Below are 27,894 nucleotides of genomic sequence, written 5' to 3'. Positions count from 1 at the left end.
AGATCTAACGGCCGAGCTTTGCTCTCATGAATCTATAATTTGTTGTCTGCCAAATCGTTTTGACTGAGGGCAAAGAGAAGTTTAATAACTTTATATTTTAAGGATATTTAAATATACATGTACTGAAGATGATGTAGGAGTTGCCTGGACCACATTTGTGTGGCTATTAATGCTTAATATATATGTTTAATGAAAATGAAAAGAGGCAGAGTGGTGTTTTATGACATATTTCTCCTGGAGTGCCTTGAACGCGCGTCAATTTCGCTTCAAACGCTCGATTTCTACGCGCGTCCAATTCTCTGCAGACGCGCGAATGCATTCAAAATGTTCGCGCGTGAAACTAGACGCGGTAGACGCGATTTTGACGCTCAATTCGCGTTTGGTGTGAACGCAGCATAAGTGTGTTCCTGAGTTTTATTATTAAAAGTTCCTGTTTCCTGTTCTCCTCGTCTCCGTGAGCTCATTGCCAGCAGGTAATCGTAACAGCTTTGAGACATGAGGTAATTTAACGGCATCTCTCATGATGCTTTGCAGACTCTGCTGTGCGCAGAAATCTCCGAAATGGCATATTATGAATTAATAAAAAAAGGTTTGAATGAATGATTCAATGACTCACTCATAAATACATTGCTTGTTTCATTACTGGATGAATCAGTGTTTTTGAACAAATCTCTTCAATGAATGATTCAACGACAAATACATTTTTAACAGTCTTATCGTCACTTAGTGGCGTAACAATGTAACCGATACAACCGTTATTTGAAGCGCCAAATTACACTATTTTGATCTCTACATCAGTGTTAATATCCGAAATATAAACTTCTATCTCAGGAGCTACTTCTGTGATTATTTGAATAGTTGTAACTCATGAAATAGCGATACTGTGTAGTTGAAAAGACTGTTTGTGAATCTGTTTCATACCTACACATGACAACTGCTCTCTCTGCAGTGGCAGTGATGGATTTGAATGTTCAGATATGAATGTAATAGTAGCAAATCGTTGTCATTTAGGAATAAGATCACGTGAGTGTTTGAATCGAGATCGCACTATTTTAATGATTAATCGTGCAGCTCTAATATACGGTAGGCCTATAGTACTAATTTGAATTACTGGAGAGTTAAAACAAAGGTCTAAACAAAACACAACTTTCTGAGCCTAGAACAGGGAATTAATGTCTTGTAAATCAATACAGTGTGAAAGGTCCATTTTAAGGCAAAAATCCAATTGACTGTCTGGACAAACACATGAAAGATGAGACCACAACAACAAGATGTGACTGAATGCCCTTGTCTAAATGTTGTCAGGCCTGTGGGGTTGTAGAGAGATGCAGGATGGTTGTGCCTTTGGTGCAGCCCCTGTCAGTCTCGCTCTCTAGAGATGACAGGCGTTTGAATAGCCGATTGAATGCAACGCAGCATTCAATGAGTGTCTTTGATAAAAAGCAGGCTGCTGTTTGCAGTTTTTTGACAAATGTTGGACTGTTTTGAAATGACAGGCCTAAATTACCTTTCGTAGTAGAGCGTGTGGTTAGCTAATACTGTTTTGCTTAACAGGGACTCTGAATTCGGCTGCTGGTGAGGGACTGATGGGAATCGACTTTCTTTTGCTACATTTGCAAGGAAAACAGGAGGCTATAGATGCCAATTTTACTTGCTTTGTGAAAGATTGTTTGGTGTCTTGTTCTGTATTTCACTGTAATTATCCATACACTACTAAAAAAGGTTCACATCAGAGCTGTGGTGTATAACCATGGGCAGTTATTGGAAGTGACATACATTTTGTGTTTCGCAAAGTCTGCGAAATCATTATTTGTAGATTATCTTTTCACGTTTCTATGGTATAGTACACTAACAAACAATGATAATCATTTCATATGTTTTAAAGGTTTTTATTGGCAAAATCCTTCAATATATGCAAAGAGTCAGTACAATGTTGACCCTTCTTCTTCAAAAAACCACCTCAAGCGAGCGTAACAACGAGTGAAGGAACTATGGCGTTTTTTTCTGATGTGATATTTCAGGGTGATAGAAATCCATCATGTCTATTGTGGTCTCAAAATTCTGGCCAGTTGATAAGACAGAGAATATCGAAATCAACTGCAGCTGGTCGATCCTTTTCCTATTTAGCACCTAAACTCTGGAACAGTCTTCCTAGCATCGTTCCGAGAGCAGACACACTCTGTCACTTTAAATCTAGACTAAAAACTCACCTCTTTACTATGGCATACACATAAAACACTTTTTCGATTAAATGATTGTTAGGCTGCATTAACTAGGTCAGCCGGAACCAGGAACACTTCCCATAACACCTGATGTACCCGTTACATCATCAGAAGAATGGCATCTACGCTAATGTTAGTCTCTCTGTTTATACCGAGGTTTGTTGCAGTCAGCCGGATCCCGGCCGTATCCAGATCAGATGGTGGACCTGTGCCCAGACATAACCAACGCATCCCTGAAGTGTCTGCAGAGACTGTGTCAATTAGACTCCCCCTGAAATTACCTCATCGACACGGCATCCTCAATAAACCTGTCTCCGGCATGATGACTCCGATCGTTTGAATATTCCTATTTAATAATTGTTTAATCGATATGTCATCCTCAATAAACCCATCTCCGGCCTGACGGCTCCGATCTTTTGAATATTGCACTTTAATAATTGTTTAATCAATACGGCATTCTCAATAAACCCGTCTCTGGCGTGATGACTCAGATTTTTAGAATATTGCAATTTAATAATTGTTTAATCAATACTGCATCCTCAATAAACCCGTCTCTGCCGTGTTGCCTCCGATCTTTTGAATATTCCGATCTAATATGACCGATTAATCTAATATAAATCGATCAATCGATCATCCGATCTAATATGACTCCTGTCCTGTAAAGTTGGCAGAATAATAATAAAACGCTGTTTGTTAATTGGCCAGAGGAGAACTGGCACCCCGACTGAGCCTGGTTTCTCCCAAGGTTTATTTTTCTCCATTAGGTCACCTGATGGGGTTTTGGTTTCCTTGCCACTGTCGCCTTTGGCTTGGCTTGCTCAGTTGGGGACACTACATTTTTCAACTAAATATCCAAATAAAACTAATTAGTAAACTAAATTAACCATATAAACTAAATTACTGATCTAATTACTAATCTAATGCCCACATTGTCACTGTATGATAATTGAAATGAGCTAGATGACATCACCATTTTCTCCAGAGCGGCTGTACGGCCGAATACAATTCTGTTGCATTATTTTCCAGTTTAACACTGTGAAGCTGCTTTGAAACAATCTGCATTGTAAAAAAGCGCTATATAAATAAACTTGACTTGACTTGACCTGACTGCCAATACTTTTGGCCATGGCTATACTGGATATAGCATGTGTTTATGATGCCACCTTCAAAATACCTTTTACTTCTGTAATGTGACATATTTCCAAGTAAAATATACTTTAATTTGATTTTATCCATCTGGAATTGACAGGTAGTGGGAGGACAGAAGTAAGCTGGAAAGAAGAGTTATGAAGAAAAACATGTTCTCTTTGGAATATCATGCAAAAATTAAATGTTCACAGAACTAAAATTTTTATTTTTAGCAACATCAAGATTCTTGGTTAAAATTTATATTGATGTATAATGGGATGCATATTTTTAAATAACTATTTGCGTTCAGCATTTTCTGAAAAAGGGCACACTTATTCCATGAATTCTCATTAATAACACACTCAATTAATGAGGTTACAAAAGTTTTGTGTGCATAATAATTATAGAATAATTAGCAAAATTCAGTTTAAAATAGTTATTACGTAATGACAAACAAATAAACTTTTTAAAACAGCTTTGACAATAGCTAAATGCTATTTAAAGGGTTAGTTAAACCCAAAAATGAAAATTAGCCCATGAATTACTCACCCTTAAATCATCCTAGGTGTATATGACATTCTTCTTTCAGACGAATAAAATATTTAAAAAGTCCTGGCTCTTCTAAGTTTTATAACGGCAGTGACTTGTTGGGTCCATAAAAGTGCTCCACACGACTCCTGGGGGTTAATAAAGGCCTTCTGAGAAGAAGTGGCGCGTTTGTGTAAGAAAAATATCCATATTTGAAACTTTATAGACTAAAATAACTAGCTTCCGGCAGTCAGCGGTACGCAAATCGCGTTATCGTCATTTTTAATCTATTGGGAACTGTTAGCTGAGGATTTGCCACATGACAGACCTTAAAGGGTTAGTTCACTCAAAAATGAAATGGATGATACGGGATTTTACAAAAAGGAGTGTTCTTATGTGAATGGCCTCAAGGGGCAGTACAGATCTGGACAGGTTAATGACCTGCCTCTTCGCAATCATCCGTTTATGAGCCGCCAGATGAACCGTGATAAATGAACTGCTGGTGTTTCTCAAGGGAGGGGATTCCACAAACCAATTCTATCCTCCGCTAACAAACCTTTGCAACCTTGACGTGTTGCCAACAAACACACCTGTTGATTTTCTACCGGGTCTCACAGATGAGTTTCCACTGGAGGCCCTTAATTGGAACAAGACATCGCTATCAGTCCCTTAAAGAATTCCACAAACAAGCTCCTATTTAGAGCACAGCTTAGCGCTAAGCGCTCCCAAACTGTGCTGAGAGACAGCGACTCGAGCGAGGAACTTTAAAAGGGGTTTCTCTAAACGGTAGACAACCAAGCCACTGCGTTTCTTCTTAATTAGCCAGGCTGCGGCCAGGCAGTGTTGATTTACGGCGACGTGATTCCCACACCAGAGCACGCAGGAAGACGTGCTCTCAGCCGAGCTTGGTTATTAATGAGCTCCGCCATAATGTGAATTAATGTGCAAGCACAAAACAGCCTTTAAAGGTTAGACTTTTCAGAGAGGAAGGAAGAAAGAGGAAAATCTTTAAAGGTCATTCACTTTGCTCTCACATGAGTGTTTATAACTGAGCTCTATTGATTCAGAAATGATGAGGAGGGTGATGAGTGCGATGATGAGTGAGTAAAACAACATTCTCACAACAGTCCGGATGAATCTCCGATGTGCCTGAGGACGAAACACAAATCTGATGAAGCTGAGCAGCGCATGAGATTGTGTAAAAAGCAGGTGGATCTGCCTTACTTCGCAAAATAGAATGAAATGCGGCTGATCGAGACGGGCCTCTCAAGACCTCAGCTAGCATTTACTTGTTAGCAAATTCAACAGTGTAATTTCAAATGTTAGACTCGCAATTAACGATTTCTATGGCTTATTTTGCAAGAATGAAAGGACTCAGCATGGTTCCACTGCGCAGGTGTTGGGCGACTCGAGCGATGTTAGCGTCGTGATCAGTTCACAAGCGCACACAACAGCTTATTTAAAATAAGAAGATGTGTGCGAAGTAAAGACCCATTAAAAACAGGTGCAGGCTATTAAGAGCAGCAAGGTCGCTGGGCCATCCTTACAGCTAATCAGTCTTTCCGCCATTAAACTGTACTAAATTCATTTGTGGCAACCAATGAAAGAGCTGATGTGCTTCACCTTGTAAGCTCTTGTTGCATGCCTCTTTTCTGTTAAGCACAGATGCAACCTACATCAGACTCAAACACATGTGAACATGAAGCAACATTTTGATATGCCAACAAAACTATATGTTGTGATTTTCTGCCAACTTTCAGCATGCATCATTAAAGCAAGAGTTTAAAAAATGTCATCGTTGGTAAAGGTATATGTACAGTTCAACAAGAAGTCTTACAAGAGTATGAGATGATGATCTGTAGCAGCAAGCAGTCCTTGTGAAGGATGGTCTGCAGAAGTAGAGCTGGATTATAACAGGGTCCAGACACCAGTAGCTCAAACAGACATAAACAGGATCCCTCAGATGCTGGAAAATCCCTTAAACAACAGAAATACATCAATTAAGGTCACATCAATGTTCAAATGTTTGGATTAGCAAGTCCTAGTCACAGTAAAACACAGTAATATTGTGAAATATTACAACTTAAAATAACTATTTTTTTATGCAATTTTAAAGGGATCATGAATTGAGAAATCAACTTTCCCTTGAGCTTTTGATATATAAAAGGTCATGGTAATATAAGAATATCCTGTAAGTTTCAGAGCTGAAAACTTCCCTGTTGGTCAAACAAAAGCTTTTATTGACACCAGGCCCTGCAAACGAGAGATCTCAGAATGTGCCAGGCTGTGACGTCAGAGTGTAGAGAAGCACCGCCTCAACAGAAGCTGTGCCCCCGCCCACCGACTCGTGCCTGACATAAATAACATCGGCCTACGTGGAGCTAAACCGGATCGAACTTCCAAGCAATAAACAGGCTGCATAAGCTTCATTCGGATTCCAATATTATGAATGCATGGATGAACTTTATTTTTAATGAATATCCAGCTCACGTGGGGAAGACATTGATTGTCTGTTCCTTCATTTCACCACGGATTCGTTTGTAAACAAGAGACTGGATTTGCAGACAGGATGAGATTACATGAATGAATGAAGCAACACACTTATGTGAGTAAAAACATTTTTTATATGTGATAGTATTGCATTGTTACAGATTGTTTGATATCTATTGAGTATGCGTACGTGTCTAACTGAACATAACTTAGCACGCTGTCACATGTATGGGCCAGGGCTCGCAAAGCCCAACGCCCCGGGGCTATGTGTTTTCCAGACGGGCTACCAAGTGTGTGGTTCACTATTTGAAGGAAAAATACAATCGCGGAAGTTTTGATCATGCTTTGATTTGTCTGACTCTGCAGTGAGGCTTGTGCGTGCGCACGTGTGTGTGTGTTAGAGATGTACGGTTCGCGGTTACGGACATTTCGCGAGCCCTGTGGGACGAATCTTTCCGGTTGCCATTTCTCTACACGCTTTCAAAACAAATCCTCACGTGTACTCACCCGAAGCTCATTAAATATGCAAAGCTTATCCAATCGTAGAAGTGGGCGTTTATTTCCAAGTCTTCAGTGCGGCACGCCCATAAAAAAAGAGCGTTTGAAGAGAGAGGCTCAAAAGCTTATTCATTATGATGTTTTTTTATGTAAAAAACACGCAAACGTCATAAGTTGACCTCAGACAACAGAAAAAAAAATTAAAAAGCCAGTTCATGACACCTTTAAACTGTCACATCATTTTAACATGCTAATTTGATGCTTAGGAAACATTTCATTAAAAAAAACCTTGCTACATGTACTGTGCTAGACTAACTGGGACTTGTCATATTGTTGCTCTTTTGTTGGTTCAACTGCCCGTCATTTGTAAGTCGCTTTCCACAAAAGTGTCTGCTAAATGATTAAATTCAAATGTCTTATTATAATCAACATTTAAAACATTTGTGCTGCTTCATATTTTTGTAGAAAATGGGGTACGGTACATTTTTAATTAGGATTATAATTACATTTTAACTTAACATAAAAAGTTTATATATATAACTAGCGCTGCTTTTGTACTTTTGACTGAACGGTTTGCCTGTTTATTTCCTATTGTACAAACTTATGATTTTATAATGGCTAATTTTGTTTATTGAAATATTATTTTTCAATAAATTTTATTTTATAATAACATGCAGTATTTGGTATTGAGAAAGGGTCTGTTAGTGCTGAACCGCTGAACACAAAATAAGATATTTTCAAGAATGTCAGGCACCAAACAGTTGATGTAAATCATTGACTTTAATAGTATGTATGGGAAAAAATTACTATGGAAGTCAATGGGGCCCATCAACTGTTTGGTTACCGACATCTATCCCTTTAATCCCAAATACCCCAAAATATGTGAAACCCTTATATATTATGAGTTTTATTTCTATAATTTATATTTCTAATTGAATATGTTAAATCAACAGTGCAAATTTAAAAAGTACACAAATTAAACAATGTACAGACAAAACTAAAATAATCGACGAGGTCCATTTATTCCGCTCTGTTCTGTTGAGGAGCAAATATGCTATTAAAATACTACAAAACACAAGAATGTCAATTATCCATTTATTCCCCAGCAAACTTTTCCATGATACTTACAAAAGATAAGTTGACTGGAGTTGGATAAAGTCTAAAGCAGTAATACAGCTGTTCCATAGAAAGCATTGGTAAGATAAAGGAATCCAAGGACATCTCCTATTTGGTCAAATGAACGCATCAGAACAACAGTTCTTTCACAAAGAATCCAACGTCAGGTGATATTCATTGTGCTCAACCACTGTCAGAAGACAGTTTTCCAGCCCTCACACACGGATAATCAAAGTTCAATTTTTTACCTGAATTAAAACAAGACTGTGAGGGATAAAAGTGCAGTGTGTTCAATGGATTGTGCTGTTCAATTCAATTCAGCTGAAAAACATATTTCCAAAAAGAGATTCAGTAGAAAAAAACCTCTAAAACAGATTTGAAAGAGAGTTTTGAAAAAATACATGTGATTGGGACCTTTATACCATTGTAACAACTGCAAGTCTATCCCTCACAGTCTCATTTTCAGCCGTCTAAAATTCAGTATGGTGTCTACCCTGATGATGGTCAATGAATGTTTTCATCATCACTGCACTGTTATGCTCTCTTATGCTCCATTTCGTTTACCCACACCAAACCACATCATTAGGGCTACACCAAATAAAAAATTTGGTAAAAACCAAACAATAAATAATTGACCCTTCTGTTGAAAACAGGGAGACTGAGTAGGGGGATTCTGTCTAGTTTCATGGATATATTAAATTCACGTTTACCCTACACTCTAAAAAAAAAAAGGTTCTATATTGCACCAAAAATGGTTCTTGGCTCGTAATCATAGGGGAACCTTTTTTAGTGCTATATAGCACCAATTTTGGTGCTTCAGCGGTTCTTCAGAGGTTCTTCAGCGGTTCTTCAGAGGTTCTTCACCGGTTCTTTGACTAAGGTGCTATATAGCACCTCTGAAGAACCGCTAAAGAACCACTGAAGCACCAAAATTGGTGCTATATAGCACTAAAAAAGGTTCCCCTATGATTACGAGCCTTTTTTTTTAGAGTGTAAATGTCTGGTGTAAATACTAAACCTATACAATAAAAATGGAAAAAGATAACTGAAATGCATTTGGAAAGGTGAGGTGTGGCCATTTTAGTTCAATTTCAACAATATTTTGTTCGCAAAAAAATGGTCCATTGTCCATTGTGAATAGTGTAGCTATATATGAAGCACGATTCACATAGAAGTCGATTAAAGTCCCTATCTGTTGATCATCACAGCGAATTCGCCTGATCAAATTGAAGTCTGCATGGGGAAATTCAAATTGAAGTCTGCATGGGAAAATTCTTCACCTGTATGTGAATAGGCTTTAAAACGAACGTCACATGAACAAACAGGAAAACTGAAACAGGAACGGCCTGAATCGCATCCGCTTGTCGTAGAAAGTGTTAACAGCAGTACAAACTGACAGCGATAAATGGACTTTTTAGGAAAACAACTAGCAAGTTATTTTTATTACTGGCATTTTATTCGATTTAAATATCGAAATGGTAGTGAGAAGAAGAAAAATAAAAATGTTAAAACTTTGGTAACACTTTACAATACGGTTTCATTAGTTAACTACATTAGTTAACATGAACTAATAATGAACTATACTTGTTAAAGCCACAAAACGTACATTTTTGCCGCTAAAGGGTTGCTTATTCAAAACAAAGGCGTAGCTTTATGACGCCTGGACCACTTCTTTCGCTCATGCGTACGCAGCGCTGTTTTATCATCAGATACATTATTTGAGTGTGTTGAAAGTTATGTTTTAATGCTACTCTGTGTGTTCGCTCGGCGGCTACTGTGAGACACTTGTTGCACACTGCAGTAAGTTAGATTGATATTAGGCATGCTAAAACATGGTACTCGCGATAAATCAAGAAAACAAGATTTAAACGAGACGTGTTGAGCTATGTAACAATGATTTGTTTTCTGACAAAAAGTTTTATTTTAGGTGTTTCCCTGGTTTCTACAAAACAAAACCAGAAATCGAGTGTAAAAATTGCTTATTTCTCTGGATTTAAACATTCTTGGAAACTTTTGGGATAATGTAAGTCAACAATTCAACAAAATATATAATATTGTTCTAGTGGTTTTTAGATCATTTAATCCAAAAATTTCACTTATTGTGCCTTTAGTTTTAATTTCAACATTTACTAATACATTATTAAATTCAAATGTTGTATTTATTAGCATTAGTTAATGCATTGTGAACTAACATTAACAAACAATGAACAGCTGTATTTTTTTTAACTAACGTTAACAAAGATGAATATATACTGTAAAATGTATTGCTCATTGTTAGTTCATTTTAGTTAATGCATTAAGTAATGTTAACAAATGAGACCTTATTGTAAAGTGTTACCAAAACTTCAATATCAATCTGCATGTGATGGACACCGACTCATCTTTGAGCACATACAAAAGACATGAACCGAAAGCGATGCGACTTGTTTTACAAAATACAGAACTTTGTTGTGCATAATCTCCATTTGCTGAGTGTGAGGATTCCTATTGTAAATTTGCCGGACAACAGTAAATGTGACAGCACCTTTAATCAGCTAACATTGATCATCTGTATTGACAGCATGTAAATAATTCTAACAAAAAAAGTCAATAGTTTGTAGTTAGCAATAGTTATTGGTATTTAGCAATATGTATTTAAGTGTTTCAACTGTCATTTATGCAGAATGTTCTAAAAGTATCATATAAACCAGACCCATGCTAAATAAATATATACAAATCTTCAAATGGCAACTGACATATAATCATGCTTACTTTAGCACAAACCACTAAATATCATTATTTATCTCTGACCTTGGGTGAAGAACAAATATTTAAGTGAAGGGTGAGCTCTGCTACATAACAGGAGAACATTATGCTTTCATTTAGCAAGAGATTTGTCATGTCAAAGGCCCGGTAATCCACCCGATATCCCACTTTAATGGTCCTGATAAATCTGTAAGCTACACCATGAGGTCAGGTTTCAATGTATCTAAAACTTACACACGTGCAACAAAAAAAAAATCCCATTCTGCCCATAATGCTCCTTGATTTATTGATATTTCTTGTCTCTTTTATTACTTTTTCATTTAATAATCCAAACTGTCAGTTTGTTGGAGTGTTTGAATGAGAAGAAGAGTTTGATTTTGGTGTATGGCCCCTTGGCTCTGGGGGGGCCCTCACCGCGAGACCCTCAGGGAGCCTTGAACACAGCGAGGCTAAATAAATAAATAAAAAAAGGAACAGGCCATAAAAATGCACTAATTTAAATCCCTTCGACTTCATGGAAGCGGAGCCGGTGGGGCTGACGACCGGTGATTTGTGTAAGCGGGACACGCGATGATATCACGCTGGAGTGGGAGTCTGGAGCTGTGCTGGGGGGCTTGAGAGGAGGGTGATGTGAGATGTGGCTGACATTCTGCCTGGCTTCACAGTCCTCCTACAGGCTCCGTTTCAGCCTTTCACACCCGGGCTGAAGACCCGCAGCGCATGTCAGCATAAACAGCATGACTAACTATGGCATCTGCATCTGGCCTGCATTAGGGCCGTGAGTCTGGGGGTCTGGTGACTGCAGTAATGTATTGACTGTGTTTGTGTGCATTTAACACATAAACGAAAACTGAAAGGCCACGCTAGCCTCATTTGGGTGCGCTGCAACAACTCACCACAGTGTGAGTTTTTCTTGTAATACAACTTAAAAATGGGGTCACTACATTGTTTTTTTTTTGTAATAAAACTTAAAAATAGGCTCACCAATAGAGTGTGTGGTGTATGGTGATGTTTCTATTGTGTCAATGGAATATAATGTGTGTTTTTTTTTATAATATTACATTCCTATTATGTAATCGGATTGGAACACTTTTTGGAGTAGACATTACATTTTATATAAATAAGAAGCAGAAGCATTAGTAATAAGTATATTATTATAATATTAAAGACATGTGTCCAACTCAGTAGTCACATTATATCATCATGTGAAAAAATACAAATAATTTAGTCAAATTGAGTTTTCAAAGAAATTAATAGTTTTATTCAGCAAGGATGCATAAAATGTATCAAAAGTGACAATAAAGACTTTTAAATTGTTTATATTTATATTTAAATTTAAAATAAGCTGTTCGTTTGAACTTTCAGTTTCCACAAAAATATAAGTAGCACAACTGTTTTCAACATTGATTATAATAACTTTTCTTGAGCAGCAAATCAAGCATATTAGACTGATTTCTGAAGGATCATGTGACACTGAAGACGGGAGTAATGATGCTGAAAATTCAGCTTTATCATTGCAGGAATAAATGACATTTTAAAATATTAAAAATATATTATTTTAAAGGTGTTGTATGTGAGAATGAAAGCTAGTGGTTGAAATGGGTACTGCAATCCAAATTCAAAATATTGTTTGCCCCGCCCCATCCTCCGCGGACTTGACGCTCACGCGGGTTGCCAGTTTGAGGACACGCAACAGGAACGAGTGCAATTGACAAAAGAAAGGTGAGGAGACTTACACATTGTAAGTTGATGAGTTGATTTATCTGTGTTTTTATTTTTATTTTTAGATGCCGAGGCTTTTTAGGTTGGGTAGAATCTGCGATCTCTGACCCAGTTTGTTTACTCGCTTCCATGGCAGCAATACGCTGTGTTTTCCGTCAACTGGCAGCCTGTGGTGTCAAAATACTATTGGGTAAACTGGCAACATGCGGTCTCGCACAGACCAAAACAAAAACTCACATTCCGATACAGAACGCACATTTCAATGTAAAATAACTGGCTGAAGCTTTGTTTTTCGGAGAAACGAGTAAGTGAACTTAGCATGTTTCCTAAATATCTGCAAACATATTATGGTATTTTTTATGCTTAAGTACAATCAAAAACTTACATACAGCACCTTTAATATATAATTATTTTAAATTGTAACATCTTTCACAATATTACTGTTTTTACAGTATGATCAAATAAATACAGCCTTGGTGAGCATTAAAGACTAATCGACCTCAAACTATTATACTGTAGTGTATTTCTAATTATAAGTCATCTCTGGGGAGAAAAATGGCATTTATGGGTTAATCATTCTAACTGACTAATGACTGAACACTTTGGTTTGTTGCTCAATATTGTCAGTACCTCAGCAGCTCCTCTGTGAACAGTGTAGGATTCATTACGCTCAGCCACATTGTGTCACGACTGTTCACTCCCTCTGGAAGTTTTGGAGTGCTACTGCATCCTCCTCCACCAAAGCCTGCCTGAAAAACCCTGGAGAGAGCGAGAGAGAGAAAAATACTAATAAATAAATAAACACACATCCTCATCAAATTACTAATCCTGCCCCTGTAGGTCTCAATAATCCAACAAGTTTATCCTGACTCTTGTGTCACCTGTGCAGCTCTGCCAGAGGTGATGTAAGGATGATCAGTACGGTCAGTAGCTGGTTACACAAGCTGTGTATGGACCACATCCAGGATCCACGGGCTGCATCTGGCCTTAGCAACTCCTCCACAGAGTCACACATACTCCACATCAGATGCTCCACGCACAGCAGAATAGCTGTAATATCAACCCTGGAGGAGGCAATGATAGACCCCATATTAGGAATAACTCTGTTTCACTGCCACACTGACCAAGATTTTCTAGCATAAATAACACGTCTTTGTGTGTAATATGTGCTATTTGATAGAGGTGCAGTACATTGCCATATTTGCTTGCTAATTATTTAATTTGAAAATCAAGCATATTAATAGTAAGATATATATATGTATGTATGTATGTATGTATGTATGTATGTATGTATGTATGTATGTATGTATGTATGTATGTATGTATGTATGTATGTATGTATGTATGTATGTATGTATGTATATATATATATATATATATATATATATATATATATATATATATATATATATATGTATATATATATATATATATATATATATATATATATATATATATATATATATATATATATATATATATATATATATATATATATATATGTATATATATATATATATATATATATATATATATATATATATATATATATATATATATATATATATATATATATATATATATATGTATATATATATATATATATATGTATATGTATATATATGTATATGTATATATATATATATGTATATATATATATATATATGTATATATATATGTATATATATATGTATATATATATATATATATATATATATATATATATGTATATATATATATATATATATATATATATATATATATATATATATATATATATATATATATATATATATATATATGTATATATATATATATATATATATGTATATATGTATATATGTATATATATATATATATATATATATATATATATATATATATATATATATATATATATATATATATATATATGTATATATGTATATATATATATATATATATGTATATATGTATATATGTATATATATATATATATATGTATATATATATATATATATATATATATATATATATATATATATATATATATAGCATTATTTCAGAGACAGTATGGAGAATATATGGGTCATTCATTGAAAAATAAATAAGATAAATCAAAATCCTCAATATGGAGGTTGTCAGATTAGAATATAAAGACACTAAATTTATATACAAATTTAGTGTCTTTATATTCAAAATCTGAATTTTTCAGGGCCTGTTAATACACATTCTAATACACATTTTAAATAATACAGGATTTTGATTTCTCTTTTTTTTTTTCAATTAATGACCCATATATTCTTCATACTGTCTCTGACTTGTGTGTCAATAGTAATAAACAGGCAATATTAAAACATTCAGACATATTTTGTGGAAGTTTGAATGATTTTAAATGTAATTTTATGTTGAGATTTACATATATATAACATTAGTACAATTTAAAATTTATATTTTCTATATTAAAGTTCAAAAAAAGTTCAAAAGAACTGAATTTATTTAAAACAGAAATAATTATAAATACTGTCACTTTAGATCACTTTTCTGCAGTTTTGCTGAATAAAAATATTATTTCTTTAAAGAAATCTTACTGACCCCAAACTTTTGAACAGTAGTATAAATGTAAAAATAGGGAAAATCAACAATATCCATATCGACCACTAACCAATATAGTACCTTCATGTATCCTTACTTTCAATGACATATGTATCAGTAAGTAACCTCAGACAAATGCATGTTCTGCTCTGTTCAAACCACTAAATGTCTGTATTATATATGGTGCTTCTGTACAATGTCTCCGTATCCAGAGAGATTGAGCAACCCACTTTGGTTTCCCTATCAAACTCAACTTTTCATCACCTACCACCAAGTTCTGCTTTATAGCACAGCGAAAGTTCCCCTTTCACCAGACAGGAGAAAAAGAGAAGGGAGCAGAGTCAGAGCCCATCTGCTTGGCAGACCCTGAGCTCACCCGGCACTGAAGAGCTCATAACCGGGCGTCCTTGCAGCAAAGCTCATCTGCTGAAACAAAAACCCGTTCCCTCCATTCATTCCTTCCCTGTGGCCCTGGGCGATCTGCTCTTTCTCATCAGTCCTGAAGTGGAGGGGAAGCGTGCTCTTGTGGCATCTTTAACCACTTTAAGTATGTGTTAATGCTACGCGCAAGGCCTGGGCGGTTGGGCCCGGTCTAGCATGAAAGAACCGGGCCCTCCGCCAGGCGCTGAGGCAGGGCCATGTGCTAACAAAGAGAGACTGTTCTACAAATCTGGAGATCTGCTTTGACCCCCGGGGCCGAACACCGGCATAATCACTAAAGCATTCAACACTGTCTGCTAAGCCTAAGGTTCCTGATAGAAGGTGGGCTTGTGCGTCTCAGTGAGTCAGAAATACGGTAAGATCATTCAATCAGACAGCATGGACGGCTGCCCTCTGTTGAATGTGTTTGAGTGTGACTGCTGACCATAAGACGAAGACGGGTGGCTTTCACCATACGCGGCTACTTCAGAACGACACATTTCCACATCGCAACAACCGCATACACATGAGAATAATCCAGCAAGTAGGATGATACGCAAGACATTTTAAAAAGTAACAACAGTTCTAATGTTAAATGTGGCAGGTTTTAAAACAATCCTCTTATCTGGTACCTGATCTGGGGGAGTCTTTTGTAGGAGGGTCGCGCTCTGGAGTACCTCTGAACTAAGACCTCCAGGGTCTCACACAGCACCTGGGCCAAGGTCTGCTGGGCCTGCACGAGGGCAACAGTGCCCCAAAGGTCACTGCGCAGGCCTGTGAGAAAATAGTGCCACATCTGGATGGAAAAAGAACACCTTTCACCCTGAGAAAATGATGGAGGAGACAAAAAAGGAGACAAAGAGAGACTGGTAAAGAGATGATGATGATATCATTACAAATAAATGCCAAAATGAAGAGAAAGGGAAAAAGACCTGCACGCTGCACCTGGACCCCTCATTACCAGAGAGAAAGAGAGAGCGCATGGATACTTTGAAGCTTTAATCTGGATATTCAATCACTGTTCATCTGAACATTACCCAGACATACATGCACACTGAGTCAAGATGGCAGAGACCAAAATGACCGGGTCATTCCTGTTATGCAAGTCTCATCAGGTGGGATGTAATATATTGGATGAAATATCATATTCATATTTTTTCTCCCCCACAACATCACAATTTGAACATAGCTGTGAATTTTAAAGTTTGAGCAGATGTTGCTTTTTTACCATGTCCCCATTTCCGTAGAAAATCCACCTTTTAAAAAATGGCAATTTATTAAGAAATTCTCCAGATGTTTCTGCATTTTTCCTTTCTCTAATTACAATAGTTCAAATAAAACATGGTTTTCTTGTGAATATTGTTCTAATTGGATTTTATAGGTTTTTCCTGTGTCCTCAATTTTACTTTCCATCCTGTTAGACTTTTGCAACTAACAAAAGCCAGTTCCATGACATCATCCTCCAGGAAGTGATATCATTTTTTTTGGTGGGGGAAAACAGCATAAACATGAAGAAGTATAAACAACAGATTTGATAAATTATGAGATGGTATTAGCTGGTTTGTCTCACTTTAAAAGTGAATGACTCCAACTTCTGCGAGGACTTCAGATGACGCAAACTCTGAATCAACATGCATCAATGCTGCATTTTCCATATATTGTAATCATTATGCTCACAACTTGTAATAATTACTTCAATGAGCTCATTGTTTCTGGCGTAAATTAATACATTATTAGCTAACTGCGTGATTTGTATATGTACATTTCTGAAATACAAAACTTAGACACAGTCACCTCTGATAACGGATCACTCTAAATCATAATCACACATGCATTTTCTATAAAGCTGCTTTGAAACTATATGTATTGTCAAAAGCGCTATACAAATAAATGTGAATTGAATTGAATTGAATTCAAAACAGAGGTTTTCAATCTTTTTGATGATGCCAAAGACCATTAAATTTGATTATCCCCTTGCAACATCAACTATACCCCTTATGGGTAACACTTTATAATAACTACACGCTTTGAAGTATTAGCTAAGCATTAGTAAATAGTTAAGTCATCATTTATAAAGCATTAATAGACATTAATAGGCAGTTTATAAATACAGCTATAAATGCTTTATTCTTGATTTATAAACATATCTATAATGTGTTTAATAATTGTATTTTCATACTTTATAAATGATCAATTTATCATCTCTAAATTAAGCAATACATTATTTACAAACCAGTTATTTAGGAGTTGTCAGTGGTTCATCAGATAATTTAAAAAGTGTAAGTAAAGGATTAATAAACTATTTAAATATGCATTTATACATCTTACTATTTAGACATATAGTAATAGTTACTCAGTGTGTTAATAAATGCTGTATTTCTACTGTAATTCGTGATTAATTCAGGTAGTTATAAAACATTTACTTAGTTGTCAGTTAACTATTTCTGTGAGCTCATCTAAAGTGAGGACTATTAATGCCGCGTAAAGCTTTTACAAAGGAGATTTAAAGGCTCAGTTATCTTCTGAACAGAAAAAGGAAACAAACACAACACAGAGGAAAATACCACATAGAAATCTGTATATCAAAATGCAAAATGGAGACTGTACAACTAGTAACTTAATATAAAATTAAAATTAAACCTCTTCAATGTCATAGAAAATAATATTCCTGTAGACCACCAGAAAACATAACTGCAGTAATATTAAACTAAGCCTCTGCAATCTGATATAAAAAATACATTTCTGTAAAGTGTAAACATTGCTGAATAAAAATGTACCAGTGGATTACACTTAAGGAGCGCCAAAATACAACAAATAAAATTCAAATAAAACAATAATAATATATTACAATATTTTGCAGTGTCAAAACAGTACTGAGTTTAAAACATTAGAGAACAGCAGTGCAGAAGATAACTCAGCCTTTAAATCTCCTTTGTAAAAGCTTTACACGGCATAAATAGTCCTTTAGATGAGCTCACAGAAATAGTTAAATGACAACTATGTTTTAGAACTACCTGAATTAATCATGAATTACTGATGAACCACTGACAACTCCTAAATAACTGGTTTGTAAATAATGTAATGCTTAATTTAGAAATGATAAAATTATAAATAATTTATAAAGTATGAAATTACAATCATTAAACACATTATAGATATGCTTATAAATCAAGAATAACGCATTTATAAACTGCTTAGTAATGTCTATTAATGCTTTATAAATGATGAATTAACTACTTACTAATGCTTAACTAATACTTCATAGCGTGTAGTTATTATAAAGTGTTACCATTTGGGTACAATTTATATGTCTTTTGAAAGCATCTTGAAAACAGCAATTATATAAAATTCACTAAATGTGTTAAAATTATTGCTACATCCATATTTTAATAAATATATTTAATAAATAACATCATAATAAATATCTAACTCCTAAGTCTCCTCAGGCACCAGTTTGAAAATCCCTGTGGTAAAACATTCGATCCTGTTTGATACAATTACAGAAATCTTGTATAATGTAGCCTATAATGTGTAAAATTTCCAAAGATTCAAAAATATAAAAAATTAACTTCAAATTGCCACATTCAGTGAGCTTCAGCTCTTTACTTCCCATCCTCTTAACCTCACATATGTTTATGCTAAAATTGTGTCACTGTGTAAATAATGAAGATTTATTGAATAAAGTGTATGGAGCTGTGCACTTTTGAAGAAATGCGACACAATATTATCTTTTCAAAGTTACAGAGTGCAAATGCAGTGCACAACAGGAATGAGCTGACCGATCTAAAGGGTCAGACTTATGTTGCTGAGATGCTTTAGAATTGTGTGATTCATGCTCAACATCGCTAATGGAGAAGCAAGAAATGGATAGACAATTCAGAAAAATTATTTTAAAAAAAGACGAGAGAGCCTGGTTTCCTAAGAGGCTAATTACTTTCAGGCAAAGAGGAAGCAGCATTAGTTCACAGTGTGACCAAAGAGAGATTATTAACAACCATGTACTACATCTCCTAATGAGAGCTGGGACGTGGTCCACCAGTGAGCCACGGCTAAGTCAGCCATAGAAAGAGACACACAGGGGCATGACCACACGTCCGGACCCGGGGATTTAGTGCTAGCGACTGGGCCTCTGGAAGCACTCGGGCCCTTTGGCATTTGCTCAGGAGGAAGTGAAAGGGAGTGCTGAATGGAAGAAGGCAAAAGAGAGGAGGGGGAAGAGGGGATACAGGTCAACAGAGGCGCAGACTCACAGAGCCAGCCGCACACCTGCACACAGCAGGCCAGTCTGCCCCACAGCCCCGCAACGGGCGGATGTGTGCGTAAGCATCTGTGAGAGCGCTTATGAGCGCACAGATATCTTAATGGAGGTAAGGTTAGGGCTACGGGAAAGGCTAGACTCCTCAACACACAGATGGTTGAGTCTAACGCTGCCTCAGGGCACCGCAAGCCCCATTGAAAAGATTAGAGGAAGTGTCATTATGAGAACTAGGACTGAGAGCTTTAGCTAGCGATGTAGCTAGAAAAATATTTTGTCGATGTTTATTTGTTCTGAAAATGCTTACAAGTTCAATTGAATTTTAATGAAAAATATTCATTTCTTAATTGTATTAACATCTGCAGCCAAGGAAATTCAAAATGCTTACAGCAAAAGGTAGTAAAAAATTCACCAAATAAACAAAAGATAAGAATGTTCAGTGCATATGAATATTTATTTAGTGTATAAGAATATTTTTTCAATAAGGTCTCATTTCTTAACATTAATGAATGTATGAACAAACAATGAGCAAAACATTTGTTACAGTATTTATTCATCTAATAAAAAATCCAGTTGTTCATTGTTTGTTCATGTTAGTTCACAGTGCTTTAACCTAATGCTAATAAATACATATTATTTTAATTATGTATTAGTAAATGTTGAAATTAACATTGACTAAGATTAATAAATGATGCAGAAGTGCAGTTCATTCTTATTTCATGTTAAATAAATTTTATTCTTTTAATTTGCACAAATGTATAAATTATTGGTAACACTTTATAATAAGGTTTCATTAGTTACTTTAGTTAACAGAAGTTGTATTTGCTAACATTAGTTACAAGTAACATGAACTAACAATGAATGACTGTATTTTTATTAACAAACATTAACAAAGATTAATACATACTGTAACAAATGTACTGCTCATGGTTAGTTTATGTTAGTTAAAGGTCCTGTTCTTCGTGATCCCATTTTTCAAACTTTAGTTAGTGTGTAATGTTGCTGTTAGAGCATTTATAATACCTGTAAAATTATAAAGCTCAAAGCTCAATGCCAAGCGAGATATTTTATTTAACAGAAGTTCCCTTTCAAAGCCTACAGCGAACGGCTGGTTAGGACTACATCCTGGTATTTCCTGCTTTAATTACGTCAGTAGAGCAGTATGTCGACTAACCTCCGCCCACAAGAACGCGCGAAAAAGGGGGCGTGGTCTTGTTGCTCCCGCGTGGAGAATAGGAAGTGTTGCGTTAGGTTGCGTTCGTATAGTTTGTTTGTTGCCATGTCGTCGAGGCGCTGTTATTTTCATCCCGGAGTCAAGTCACCTTTGTTTGGCTTTCCCAGGGACGCTGTACTTAGAGATCATTGAGCGCATGCATCCCCGTTATGGTGAGAGGCGTGACCTTTCCGGTAACGTGCGCTCTGCGTGCCCTAAGCTGCTGTCGAATCACAACACGGGAACCGCTGGCCCAATCAGAACTCGTTACGTATTTCTGAAGGAGGGACTTCATAGAACAGGGAAATGTTTCAAGCCGTTTTGAGGACCGTCAAAACAGCAGTATACAGATAAGTAAATTGTGTGAAAAATACTGTGTTTTTTTACACGCGAAACATGAACACATGTTATATTGCACACTGTAAACACAATCAAAGCTTCAAAAAAACACGAAAAACGGGACCTTTAATACATTAACTAATGTTAACAAATGAGACCTTATTGTAAAGTGTTACCAATTTATTTACCTGCATATTGCTTTATATCTAAAACAATTTAATAATGAAATGTAATTACATTTTTCATTTAATTTAAATTTAATTTAATTAAGTTAAATCATTTTTGGATGATGATGCAAACAAACTGTTGAATGACAATTTTGATTAAATATATTGATTAAAATGGACAGTTTGAACTGATTCATGGAAATTAAATCCATTAATCAATCAAATCAATCAAGCTAAAACCTCCAAAAGCTTTCTCAAATAAAACCCCATCAACAAAACAAATAATAAAATAAATAAAATAAGCATTTAAAAGCTTTCCAACATAAAACAAATATCCATAAATATATAGTCAATGTTCTAATATTTTTTTTTTAATTGAAGGACAAGAAGGTTTTACACATTCTGGTTTTATAAAATTTGGCAGATCGGCTAAGGCTGGAATTTGGTAACAAATATACACAACATTCAAGCATTTAAAAAAAAAAGAAGAATATGTAAAACAAAACAAAAAAGGCTCTTAAGTTTGGCAGGGCATTTATGGATTGCGGTTGGACCAGCTAAATAGTCAAGGACAATGTGCAAGAGCAGCCAAGAATTTAAGAGGGAGCCTACTTAAGAATACAATTAATCATTTATTGCCCAATGTCACTGCATTTCAATACAGATTCACTTAAGTTTTGAACGTGATTATGCTGTTTGACTTAACCACAGCTTTATCCTTGAGCACACTTTAGAAGTACAGGATGTTTTGTCTTCCAATAACCCAACGAGAAGCCGTCAACAGGCTTCCAAGTAACATGAACTATTATTAAAATATTGCCAGAAAAGCTCCAACCATCTGTACCTCGTAAAATGGGTTGGGGTCACTCCAGTAGTGGCTCTCGGCATCCTGCAGTACACTAGTGGCACACACATGGACGCAGTAGCTGGTCAGGTGATCGTGCAGGGCTGCCATCACATCCTGGCTTCTCTGAATGGGCAGCAGAGTTAGAGGCCTGGTGTTGGAGACATCAAAGACACAAGGCCTGGTTTAAGGCAAAAGCGGTATAGTTTTCAGGTCAAAGTGCCACTAAGTGATTAATATCAGCAAATGGCTCTTATTATTACCTGTCAATCATTCAACACCTTATTCCTCCCCTAATGTTTTCTCACTCCCCCTCTTTAAGTAAGGCCACACATACGGTCTCATACCCCTTTCTGTCCGTCTCACTCTCTTTCTGTCGCTCATTCTTGGCTATAACCTTACAAACACATAGGTGAATAGTTCTGTCAGAGCCCACCAGCTCATGTACGTCTCACTCCGGTTCTTTACAATCCAATTACAGCATTTTAGTAAATCTGGCATCCATCTGACAGACTGCCTGGCCAGGAAAACCTGGGCGTGACAAAGTGTACTATAAACCGGTGAACTTTAGCAGTGCTCACCCTCTCCAAACACTTTTCATTTTATGTACAAAAGCACAGGTCAAACCCAAGCTGAGTTTTTTTAATATACCGTTTTATATTCGATTTTTATCATCCATGGAGGGATTTGGAGTTATTTATGAAATCAGGGGTACCACAACTTCGCTGTCATTCCTCACACCACATCCACTACAGAAATAAGGTACAGCTTTTGCCTTTGCTAAATGTACAATATCTTAATACTAAGATCTTAATCAGGGGTCTGTTCTTCGTACCTCGCCTAACACATCTGAGATGATTTGACAGATCCCAGATCTTTTAATCGTGATAACAGATCTCTGGCTAATTTGGTTCTTCAAACGAATTTGCGGACTTGATTCAAATATCTGGATTAAGTTATCTAAGACAACTGCGCGTTTCTGTGTTCCCTGAAGAGGGCAGATGTATCGATACTCGAAACCACGATCAGCAATGCAGCGATTGGCTGGCGGCAAGACGGCAACGTAATGATATCATAAGTTTAAAAAAGCCACCTGGCAAAAAACTTGACAAATTACACAAAAAACCCCACAAATTTCTGGACCTTTATAAGGAAACATAAAAGTATAATAGATAAATGATAAATGTTTTTTGTTTTAATTATTTACATTCACAATTTTATAGTATTTGTACGCCCTTTACATTTTTAGTTCAATGTTGTAATTAGAAATCATGTAATTAAGTCAATTTGAAGCAGATTTGTTACGTGACAGCATTAATTAAAGTTTCTTAAGGGTCAAGATCAAGCCACTCCCATAATATATGTAACATGTCATTTTACATGTGTGTAAATGGTAAAAGGTAAAAAAGAGTAATGAACTCTTGTAATAAAGTAGCAGTTGCTGGGACAGATTTTAAGTATCACCTCAAGATCCAATCGAATCCTGTTTACATGAAATAAGCCTGCTCCAGAGCAGGTTTAAGCTCACGGACCTGTTGCTATGACAGCAAGTCCAGGATGAGCGTCGAAGAACCAAACAATCCAAGATCATGCCAAATCTTCAACAATCAAATCCAGCTAACTGAGTTAGCAAGGTACGAAGAACGGACCCCAGTTGTTTATGCATTTGAAATGAAAATTACAGGCAAATTTGAAATTTTAAGATTCTGGCTAAATGTTTTCTATTAAGCATAAAACATGCTACATTTCACTTTATTTGTTTAAGATATATAAAAATAAAAGAACAAAATGTTATCTTGTTTGAAAGATATTTATGACTGTTTACTGGAATACAAAACAATTAAGAAAATTATATATTTTTACTTGATCTTAAAATAAAAAAATACTTTCATTGGTCTAGATCAAAGCATTACTAAAGTGTACACAAAGGTTGGGATCAGTAAGATTTTTTTATATTTTTGAAAGAAGTCTCTTATGTTCAACAAGGCTGTATTTATTTGATCAAAAATGCTGTAATATTCGTGAAACATTATTAAAATTCAAAATAACTTTTTCTAGTTTAAAATATTTATTTCTGTGAAGGCAAAGCTGAATTTTCAGCATCATTACTCCAGTCTTCAGTGTCACATGATCCTTCAGAAATCATTCTAATATGCTGATTTGGTGTTCAAGAAACATTTTATTATTAACAATGTTGAAAACAGTTTGCTGTTTGCTTTTTTTTTTGATTATTTGATGAATAAAAAGTTCAAAAGAACAGTATTTATTTGAAATAGAAATGTGTTGAAACATTATAAATGCCTTTACTGTAACTTTTGATCAATTCAATGTGTCCTTGCTACATATTAATTAGTTAGAAAAAAAATCGGTAACACTTTACAATAAGGTTGTATTAGTTAACATGAGTTAATGCATAAGTTAACATGAACAACACCTCTGTTCAGCATTAGTTAATCTTTGTTAACGTTAGTACATAAAAAAAACAGCTATTCATGGTTTTTTCATGTTAGTTCACAGTGCATTATCTAATGTTAGCAAGATTTTAATAATGCATTAGTAAATGTCGAAATGAACATTAACAAAGATAAATAAATGCTTTATAAGTGCAGTTCTTTATTAGTTCATGTTAACTAATGTAGTTAATTAATGTTAACTAATGAACCTTATTGTAAAGTGTTACCAAAAAATCTAATGGACAAACAGGAGTTTGGTGAATGAGTATAAAAATAAAATGAGTATAACTCACATGTCTCTGAGCTGGCTTTTATAATGAGTAAGTGTCTGGTGAATGTAGACACTGGTGGCCATCAGAATAGGCAGGTTCTTTTGGGGAGCTGAGGCTGGCACTTCCCCTGCCCTTTCCTGGAGCCTCGTCAGTAGGAAAGAGGCCACACGGCCACACACCTCCACATAGCTGGAGCACACGGGGAGCAGGGTGTCTTCTCTAAATGCTACAGCCAGAGGGAGAAAAGCATCCATCTGCTCCAGGATGTCTGCACAGAACTGGAAATACAGTGAATATGTGAATAGTTTGCATAATGTTTTTTCTAATACTACTATATGATCAATACTTGTGCCTTAAAGGCACAATATGTAAGATTTATGGTTTAAAATATCCAAAATCCACTAGAACAATGTTATATTTTGTTACTTACATTACCCCAAATGTTTCCAACAATGTTTAAATCCAGAGAAATCAGATATTTTTAACAAGTATAGCGACCCGTGTCATTGCATCAGCTGTCAATTAAGTCATATCCAAGTTGCCTTCGATTTCTGGTTTAACTTCGGTAGAAACCATGGAAACACCAAAGATGCTTTAATGTATTGGACCCTATTTTAATGATCTGAGCGCATGGCGCAGGTGCATTTAGGGTGTGTCCGAATCCACTTTTGCTTGTTTCACGACGGAAAAAAACAGTTGGCACGCCAGGCGCATGGACCGAAAGGGTTGTGCCTACTCTCTTAATGAGTCATGGATGTGTTTTGGGCACAACTTGCAATAAACCAAAAATCAGATTCTCATCTCCCATTCCCTTTAAAAGCCAGTTGTGCTTGCACCATGGAGGATTCGCTATTTGCATGGCGGAATTTGTGAGCGGTAAGACTGAACACTTCTCCAGAGAGGAATCCTTTTATTTGTATTATTTAAAAATGTATGTGTGCTGCTGCTGCTGCCCTGTGTGTGTGACAAACAAGAGTGGACTCGCCTATTTGTGCATACTACTAACGCATCCTTTAAATAACACAAAAAATACTGCACTATTGACTTTAGATCAGGTATTTGTTGGTCAATGGTGCAGTCATTTTCAGTTGCCTCAAAGTAGCAATGCGCCAACTATGCGCCTGAACACACCTCGTTTTCAGACCAGCACACCCATGGGCAAACAGATGGGCACGAGTGCATTTGCTTACAATGAGGCGCTAGATGTGTAAATGATAACTACATCAGGCTGAAACTAGAAAAAAACTCTTGTGTCACACCTGGCTTCGCATTGCACCGGGTGCATGATAGGGCCCATTATGCGTTTTATTACTGTGCGTTCACACCAGACGCGACTTGCGTGAATAAATCGCACTATTCGCGCAAAGTTGGACGCTTGAACATTTTGAGTTTACTCGCTTCATTCGCGTGTGAAATTCGCTTCATTCGCGCATGACATTCACTACACAACAGCCGGCTCGTCTCATTGCGAAATGGCTGACATGGAGTGTTTTAAAATACGGCAAATAAGCTCAATTTGCTGGCTTTAACTAGCTTGTAGTCTTAATAGGGTGAATTCAGGGTGATTGGGACACTTTTTCCAAGTCATCTCAATGGCAAAAGTGTCCCAATCACCCTGAAATCACCCTATGTATAGCTCAAATTGAGTAAAGAGCGTTTTTTACAACTTACCAGACTGTCCGACCTCCTCACTCACTTTCTTCCAAGCAAGATCCTTTTTATTCCTGTTTCTATAAAGTATGAAGATGTATCGTACAGCTCCGGGTATCCACATATGATTTTGTCCTCATTGTTGTCACTACTAGAGCAAGCTCCTGATTGATCCGAATATCCGCCAAAGTTCAGATTTTTCAATTAGCCTCATTCGCGCGAATCGCGCTACAGAATGTCTATTTGCGTCTTTGCATTGACTTAACATGTAAATCACTCGCGCAAAACGCTTCATTTGTGTCTGGGGTGAACGCACCATTAGACAGCTGAGCAACTGTTTGGATACCTTTATCGACAGAAAACTAATCATTATTATAAGGCTCGACATGGTTAGTCTTATTGTTTGAATCTCTTGTTTTCTTGATTTACCGCGAGTAACATGTTTGTACAATGCCTCAGAGACAACATTTTGTCAAGTGGCTAACACAGAAAAATCAGAAAGAGCATTATTAACAGCAATACTGCATTTTCTCCTCCATACAATGTTTTGAGATGAATAGTATGCTATTTATTAACTTTATTTGTAAAATATGCATAAACAACAGCGGCCGTAAAATGTAATGTAAAATGTCCCAGGCTCTCGGCCCCGCCCTGATTCATACCACAGTAACACTTATAAAACTTCAACACATTAGCTCATCCATGAACACCATTTCTGCCCGAGTCCCGTCGAATTGCTTTCCATCGGCTGTGGACGTGAAGACGACAACTCCCATGAATCCACGCTCATTCACAGCAACATCGAGCTATGGCTTTGTTATTGTTTTGAATAAGTGACCTCTAGTGGTGAAACTTACATACTGTGACTTGAATAATGTGTCCCCCACTGTGCAACTAAATTATTTTGCCCCTGCAATATTCCACACCATTAAAGACAATAAATAAAACATATTAATTTGTATAATGAATAAATCAATTTATTTTATTATTATTATTATTTTCTTGTACATGAACAGTTTTGACAGGAAATAATAAGTGAAAAAGAGCGTTCGGCTTAGGAAATGACTCAACATAACATATTGAAGTGCATGAACAACCTGACAGGCTTCATCTCCGACACTGACAGATTTATTTTTGAATGCTTAAGTTTGCTGCAACCATACATTTATCCACACAAGACATGCTTCCTGACTATCATGACCATTCGGTGGAATTATTTGCAGATAGTTATTGTGAATAAACTTTTAGGTGCTCCATC

General features: G+C 36.1%; 1 protein-coding gene across 1 annotated transcript in view; it reads right to left on the bottom strand.

Moving 5' to 3' along the window:
• kiaa0825 (KIAA0825 ortholog) overlaps window positions 1–27,894 on the bottom strand; it is a 188,601-nt gene that overhangs the window by 109,369 nt on the left and 51,338 nt on the right. The window contains exons 8-13 of the mRNA XM_079813947.1: window positions 25,008–25,264; window positions 22,262–22,412; window positions 16,076–16,266; window positions 13,331–13,513; window positions 13,080–13,208; window positions 5,716–5,855 (exon numbers count right to left, since the gene is read on the bottom strand). Of these exons, the coding sequence (XP_079670073.1) occupies window positions 5,716–5,855; window positions 13,080–13,208; window positions 13,331–13,513; window positions 16,076–16,266; window positions 22,262–22,412; window positions 25,008–25,264 (1,051 nt within the window). The remainder of the gene's footprint in view (window positions 1–5,715; window positions 5,856–13,079; window positions 13,209–13,330; window positions 13,514–16,075; window positions 16,267–22,261; window positions 22,413–25,007; window positions 25,265–27,894) is intronic.

The sequence above is a fragment of the Gobio gobio genome (assembly GCF_949357685.1).
Source record: "Gobio gobio genome assembly, chromosome: 4".
Lineage (NCBI taxonomy): Eukaryota > Metazoa > Chordata > Actinopteri > Cypriniformes > Gobionidae > Gobio > Gobio gobio.
The sequence above is the reverse complement of the archived record's forward strand: the minus strand, read 5'-3'. Positions and strand labels throughout refer to the sequence as shown.